Source organism: Lissotriton vulgaris, chromosome 2_1 (assembly GCF_964263255.1).
Source record: "Lissotriton vulgaris chromosome 2_1, aLisVul1.2, whole genome shotgun sequence".
Lineage (NCBI taxonomy): Eukaryota > Metazoa > Chordata > Amphibia > Caudata > Salamandridae > Lissotriton > Lissotriton vulgaris.
Window position 1 is genome coordinate 397365452 of NC_141687.1, and position 7721 is coordinate 397373172.

General features: G+C 49.3%; 1 protein-coding gene across 1 annotated transcript; it reads left to right on the top strand.

Annotated features, from left to right (window-relative positions):
• Nucleotides 1-574: 574 nt before the first annotated feature.
• Nucleotides 575-4548, top strand: FZD7 (frizzled class receptor 7). The gene has a single exon (XM_086955260.1). The coding sequence runs from the start codon at nucleotides 1332-1334 to the stop codon at nucleotides 2964-2966; it is 1635 nt and encodes a 544-aa protein (XP_086811386.1). The 5' UTR covers nucleotides 575-1331; the 3' UTR covers nucleotides 2967-4548.
• The last annotated feature ends 3173 nt before the right edge of the window (nucleotides 4549-7721 follow it).

The following is a 7721-nucleotide window of genomic DNA, read 5'->3' on the forward strand; positions in this document are numbered from 1 at the left end:
CCATGGCTCCATGGTTGAGTTCCGTGGCGTGGCTAACCTGTCTGTGTGAAGCTGAAGACCCTCGACCTGCCAGTTTCACATAAAAAACCCACAGAGAATATCTTTCTTTATTCCAAGTTCTCGGACCCTGCACTTGATGTAGTATCTCTTTGACTTCATTGTGCCAGACGTTAACGGTTTACAACTTTCACACAGCCATAAATCTGTGGAAAAACAAACTCCCAGAGGCCGCCGTCCGAGCTCCCGCCTGCTCCTACTTGGCGCTCTGAGTCAGACCAATTCAGGCTGGAATAGAGGGTAGAGGGGGGAGTCCGGCTACAGGATTTAGTTTTGTTTTTCCTCAACTCTAAACATTACATTCGACGACGTGGTCCCAGCAGCCAATTGGAACCCTGCAATAAAGACAACAAAAACAGCGATTGGCCCGGAAAACTGCTGCGCACGCCCTCGCCTCGCGCTCCTTCACTCCATAGTTTATTGAATGGGGACTGGGAATTGGAGGGGGAGGGGCGTCTATTCCCTTTATAACACCGTATACACACTCGGCGCGCGGCTGATTCGATGTCTCTCGGAGTAAGAAGAAGGCGCGCGGCGTTGTAAAGTGTTGCGGCAGCAGCTGGGGCGAAAAACACCGATGCTGCTCCTGCCTGTCAACCGAGTGAGTACTCAGCTACAGTACCAGCATAGAGCAAGGCAAGAGACGGCGGGCAGAAACCGAAAAGACAATTCGCCAACGGAAAGTTAAGTGAAAGGCGACCTCGGACCTAAAGGCATCAATCGTTGCTGGAGTTTAACTTTCTTTCTCCAGAGATACCGCAAGAAGGGGAGAGATCGCTGCCTGGTAAGGCTTCCTTCCTGGACTGACGCCTGGCCACTCCTCGGTGCGATCGAAACCCGTTATATTTGTGCTCCACGAAAAGGGAACTTCGTACCACCAACTGGATTGCATTAGGCACATTTAAAAAACTTGTTCTAACAAAGAGCACAGACTCCATAAAAAAGTTGGTGTTTTTCCGGGGAAAAAAAAGAATGAAGCTTGCTGCACCTGGAAGTTTTTGGGAGGGACTTGAACGTTAAAGAGAAACTAAAGATTTGGCTACAGCCCAAGAAACTGGACATACTTCAGAAACAATCAGCGCTGTCTCCAAGGCACTAACATACCCCCGTTATCTTCTCAAGTGCCACACGTGCTGAAGGGAGCACGCCTTTCTGGACTGATCACCATTGGGTACTTCTTCAGTCTGCCTTGCCCTGCACGTCCCCTTCGATCCTCCACGGACTGCCGTAAAGTTGTTGGAGTTGCCCGGAGGCCGGCAAACCTCTCCCCGGGGATGGCGCCTCCCCCAGCCCTGCTGCTGCTCCTGGTGCTGGGGCTCCCGGCCCGCGCCGCCCAGCCGTACCACGGCGAGAAGGGCCTCTCCATCCCGGACCACGGCTTCTGCCAGCCCATCTCCATCCCGCTGTGCGCTGACATCGCCTACAACCAGACCATCTTTCCCAACCTGCTGGGCCACGTGAGCCAGGAGGACGCCGGGCTGGAGGTGCACCAGTTCTACCCGCTGGTGAAGGTGCAGTGCTCGCCGGAGCTGCGCTTCTTCCTGTGCTCCATGTACGCGCCGGTCTGCACCGTGCTGGAGCAGGCCATCCCGCCCTGCCGCTCCCTCTGCGAGCGGGCCCGCCACGGCTGCGAGGCGCTCATGAACAAGTTCGGCTTCCAGTGGCCCGAGCGGCTGCGCTGCGAGCTCTTCCCGGTGCACGGCGCCGGCGAGATCTGCGTGGGACAGAACAGCTCGGAGGCGCCCACCGGCCCGCCGCCCGCCCCCGCGCCCTCTGCCGCCGGCGCCTCGGACCTGACGCCCTCCGGCTGCCCGCTGCACCTCCGGGTGCCGCCCTACCTGGGCTACCGCTTCCTGGGGGAGCGCGACTGCGGCGCCCCGTGCGAGCCCAGCCGCCCGCACGGGCTCATGTACTTCTCGGAGGCAGAGGCGCGCTTCGCCCGGGCCTGGGTGGGCAGCTGGGCGCTGCTCTGCGGCCTCTCCACGCTCTTCACCGTGCTGACCTACCTGGTGGACACCCGGCGCTTCCGCTACCCCGAGCGGCCCATCATCTTCCTGTCCGGCTGCTACCTGATGGTGGCCGTGGCCTACGGCGCGGGCTGGGCGCTGGGGCGGCGCGCCGCCTGCCTGGAGCCGGCCGGGCCCGGGGGCTGGCGCACCGTGGTGCAGGGCACCAAGCGCGAGGGCTGCACGGCGCTCTTCATGCTGCTCTACTTCTTCGGCATGGCCTCCTCCGCCTGGTGGGTGGTGCTCTCGCTCGCCTGGTTCCTCTCGGCCGGTCTCAAGTGGGGCCGGGAGGCCATCGAGGCCCAGGCGCAGTGGTTCCACCTGGGGGCCTGGGCCCTGCCGGCTGCGCAGACCATCGTGGTGCTGGCACTGGGCCGGGTGGACGGCGACCCCCTCAGCGGCGTCTGCTACGTGGGCCTGAGCAGTGCCCCTGCGCTGCGGGCCCTGGTGCTGGGGCCCCTCGCCGCCTACCTGGCGGCTGGCACTGCCTTCCTGCTGGCCGGCTTCGTGTCCCTCTTCCGGATCCGCACCGTGATGAAGAGCGGTGGTTCGCAGACTGACAAGCTGGAGCGGCTGATGGTGCGCATCGGGGTGTTCAGCGTGCTCCACACCGTGCCCGCCGCCCTGTTGCTGGCCTGCCTCTTCTACGAGCAGGCCTCCCGAGGGGCCTGGGAGCGGGGCTGGAGGCTGCAGACCTGCAAGAGCCTGGCCGTGCCCTGCCCGCCGCCGGGGCCCTCCCCTCCAGCAGGCCCGGACTTCACCGTCTTTATGATCAAGTATCTCATGACCATGATTGTGGGCATCACCTCCGGCGTGTGGGTCTGGTCCGGCAAGACCCTGCAGTCCTGGCAGAGCTTCTACCACAGGTTGAGGGGCACAGGGAAGGGGGAGACGACAGTATGAGCCCCCTGGCCTAAAAGACTTTAATACTGCACTGGCGAAGGGTGCACAGAACTTGGACATCGGTGTGCCCTTTCTGAATGGCAATAAGCTGGGCTGTGTGTGGTCTGGCCTAAAACCGTGAATGTTGGACACGAACTGGGGGCGCACAGCAGTCCCCGAAGCCTTACCTTGTACCACTGCGTGGAACTGTGATAGACCAATTTTGCAGGAAATGCGATGACTTTAATTGGACACCTGTAGTCCATCTTATCCGCTGCTCATTACTTGAATGCCCATCACACCTGTTGTACACGGCCCTCCTCTCCCCATAGTTGTGTGAAGATGCCCATCCTTGTAATGTAGGTTATCTTCAGGACAAGTAACTTGAAATATCCACCTGAACTCTGCTCAATTACAGCCACTGCGTCTACCAGCAACGCTGCTCTGTAATGAAATTGTACCGAACCTACTGTTTTGGCTGTGAGGGGAAGTGATGTTTAGATTTCTTCTTTTCTTTTGGCTTTGTAAGTAAGGAGACCGCTGAAGCTGGTGCTTGCTTTATTATTTCATGCGAGCTTGGATACGCCACTTTTTTTATTTTTTTTTTACTCTGGTAGCAATATATTGAAACGGAGTCTCCTTCGTTAAAAGGTTCCCTATAAACTTGCTTCTGTGGCTTTGTGGTGCCGTTTCAAACATTCCTGTCCCACAAAATACATTTTCACTGCACAGCTCAAGCATTTCATTTTGGAAGTCCTTAAAGTGAAATATGAATGCGGATTCAATGTGGAAATTGAATTCACTTGTTTTTTGTTGGGTTTGTGTGTCCCCAGATCTCGCTAGAAATACTCAGCAGAGCGTCATTTGGCTAATTGAATCGCTGTTCCTTATCGGTTGTTACTTATTAGATGATTTGCACCATTGATTGATTCTGGGTGTTGGTAACTCCGCGTTCCAAATGTAAATTCAAGTATGGTTTGTTGTCCTACCCTATCATTCCGCTGGCACCACTATGCTTTCACCACGCGGTGTCACCGGCGCGCTTCTGCCGCTAGCCTCATGCATGGGTGTATTGAAGATGGCTGGTGTCCCAAGGGTTCACTTCACTTCCCTTTCGAACGAGTTCATGGCCACTTGTAATGCTTTAATAACTCTTTTAACGAATGATAGACTTTGGTTTACATCTTACTCAGTTATTTTAGTATTGTGACATCAAAACTCTCGTAATTTGTTCGTAACCAAATACATAATTTCTGCCCCTGTCTCCAGGCACCAGTTACCATTGTAGTGTTTTTATGATTGTTACAGGCGTCCAGTTTACACTACTTGCACACCCCACCCACGGTTGCTTAATACGTCTCCTTTTTTTGTTTTTAGCAAACTGTCCAGATATTTTGAGAGGAAACCTGCTTTCTTTACAAGAATGAATGTTTAAAAGAAGCAAATAATTTTGCTGCACGTGTATATGTACATATATATATTGTAAATATGCTCTTTTGTACGAAGATATATATGTATTTATAATGTTTTTACCTATATTGCCCTGCAAGAGATGCAAGAAGTTTCACAATTATGGCTAGCCAAATAAACCTCTTTTTTAAAATATCATGTGTTTAATGTCTGCCCTCCCTTTGCTCTCATCCATTTCATTCAGTGAACAAATGCAATATTTATCTGTAGCAAATGGTGATAAATTGGGGTAAAGTAAGAAGCGAAAGCCGTTCACAGCAAAATGGAAGCCGTGAACACCATGCAAGAAACTTCAGTTGATTATACACCTATGTAACCTGCTCTGCTACCAAACCAGACTAACCCACAGTGATGCTTTGCTGGTGAGATGTCAACAAAATGTTTCCTGTTTTTCCCATCACTCCAAAATCCGGTCCTTGGTGCAAGCATACAATCCACACATTTGCTATGCCTGCCTCTGTTTCGATGAAATCGCACTGCAGTGCCAACATGGACCAATAATGATTCCGCATAGATGACAGATTAGGGATACCGGTGGTAATACTCTGTGCTCATACTTAGCGCTGGGCTTGGTACGTACTGTGGCTGCAGTAAGAGGAAACCCTGTCCAACCAATACTAGAGCCACTTAGCCATTGATTCCTTCAGGAACTTAAGCTCGCTCGGTTCACTTTGGTCAGTTGCCACAATGTAAGCGACTGTAGTAGTATGTGTATGTATGTATATATTTATCTCTATCGGTAGTTATTGCTACATTTAGAAGCAGCATAGTTTTGGGATGTGGCGCTATATAAAACGAGGTCATTTCTCATTCTGTAGGCAGCTAGCTCACAAACATGAGTACACCTGGCACTTGCTGTTATTAGGCAAACTGTTCTGGATGTGCAAAAATCTTGAGACCGTTTTCGTGGTAAATACCAAATTCTGACTAGACTGACTGCAGAGAATTGACAGCCCTATTCTTTTAAAATTAGTTGCACAGTTGCCCCCTCCTTTAAATGCGCATTTTCTCGTTAGAGGGACCCGTTTCTCTTCCAGTCCTCTTTAGAACAAGCATTGGCGAAGTCAGAATTTTTTTTTTTTTTAAAATATAAGCATATGCCACAAATTAAAGTGGAGGTAGGGGGGTGGATCACGCAGCCATCCAAATGCGGCTGCCAACAATGATTAGAAGATTAAGAAACCTGTTGGGTAAGCCTCTCAGCTGTCCTATGACTTTATTATCCGAATTGTAGGAAATAAATTGCCACCTAATCAAGTACTCAAAATTGTAGGCAGCTACAGTGTTACATTGTCTCTTAGGCACATTATCGCAGCAATTTTAAATGGGTGACAGAACATCATTTTCCTTTCAATTGAGCACCCGAAGAGCAAGAAAAATAAATTGCATTTATATAGCGCATACTACTTCAGACAGGGCATTAAAGGCAGCTGGTATTTCAAGGTAAAATGAAAATTAAATAAAACCCACTTTGAGCCAGCATTGCCAGTGGATGTGGACAATTAACCCGTGTTTGGCAGTAAATCAAAATGAAGGGAGGGAGTGGATTAAACTTTGCCCTGCTGTATCGTGGCGTGGGCAGAAGCAGCACACGAGTGACCATTTAACAACCAGTGGATCAAGGCCATTTCCAGAGGCTCATGTGCATTTTTGTTGTTTTAAACAATAGTTTAGCGAGCATAGGTCAAAACTTAAATCTGAATCTTTGGCACACTTTACACACACTAACTGCACCTACTTAAAACGGACATACCTTGAAGTGCCGTGACTGCAGTGAACGATATTGCAATAGCTTATAATGTTCACAGATGTACAGCTGAGGGCTTGTCGCATTGTCAGTATCACCTGTACCCCCTCCCACCCCTCCCCGAAAGACCCTCTTTTTCGCCCTCATCCTCGCGTGCAGTTGCCACCAATCCAAACTAGGAACTGGGTTTCTGCTTTAGTGATGGTCTTCCGCTCTAGGAAGCTGCCTTTCAGGATTAGTCCTTTGTAGGTAAAGCGCCCCGAAGTTCCATTTGACTGCAGCGCTTCGAAACAGACTTACAAAGGCAATCGTTTGGGGCTATACAAAATAGTGTATATGTAGTTTATGGTATCTTTATTTTATGTCACAACACTAAAAAAAAGGAAATAGAAAACATACCAGCGTACAAGGTGTGTATGTAAATAAAAAGTACATTTTATTAAAAAAAATCCATTTTAATCGAGCAGATAGATAAGCACCTAGTGGGCAGGTGTACCTAGCACAGGCATAGACGTTTAGTTTTAGCCACCGTGCAGGAAAAGGATTCCTGTTGCCACAAAGTTAAATATTGCACTGAATTTGAATTGGCATAACCAGAAAATAAAGATAAAACATACAGAATTAAAGGGTAAACAATGGGAATATTTTCGTCAGAAAAATAAGTTAGTGGCCTACCAGCCCTGACACTGAAGTTGCACTTCTTTTTAGGCAGATGTGAACATGTGACAAGGGTTAAAAAAAACAGCGCTCACAATGTAAAAGAGACCACTGCAGTGGACTTGCCAATTCCTGTGGAATTGAAATGTGATGGACAGTTGAGCAGACCACCGGAAGACGATGGCGAGCCCTGAGCTTCTCTGTATACATGTATGCAATAGTTTTGCTTTTTTTTGCCTATGGCTTTAAAACAGCAAAACTGTCTGTGTGCACGACTTGGAAATCGTTTCCTCTCTGCTGACGGCCATCTGACTTTGACTTTCTTTCATTGTTTCGGTGGGAGTGCTGCAGCTGTAGTGTACCCCGAGTTTGTCTAATCGGTAGCCAGATTGAACAACATCTACCTGTAAAATTCTACCCTACAGAAATATCCTTACTAAAAATGAGCACATATCTGAAAAACTACAAAGAAGCACCTCTTCCCCTCGCACCTCCATGAAAACATTGGAATTGTAAATGACCCAAGGCCTACAATGGTCGCAGATTAGTATGGCTGGATATAGAAGATTAAGGTGTTAAGGTTCTATAATATTAATGTATCCTACACCCTTTTGACTGCTGAGTTTCTGGGGATTCATAAACCAATATATTATGTTTGTTCAGATTGGAAAGGGGAAGCACGTTTCCTTGTCGCTCTGGTACTATAAGACACCCATCCATGAACGTGTTTCAGTATAGTACAGCAACTATTCGGCACGGCCTCACTTTTCACATGTAGATTTAAAATAAAAGGGGAACTTGTAGGCATGCATCTTTATAAGTAATTCAACATGGATGAGCAGGAGAGTTAAGCTACAGTGGACGTCTTTTTTGCCACAAAGCGTAATCTTATTTTGTTAGGG

Excerpts from the sequence above, each read along its gene's own strand:
- FZD7 (XM_086955260.1), top strand. The coding sequence starts at position 1,332 with ATGGCGCCTCCCCCAGCCCTGCTGCTGCTCCTGGTGCTGGGGCTCCCG.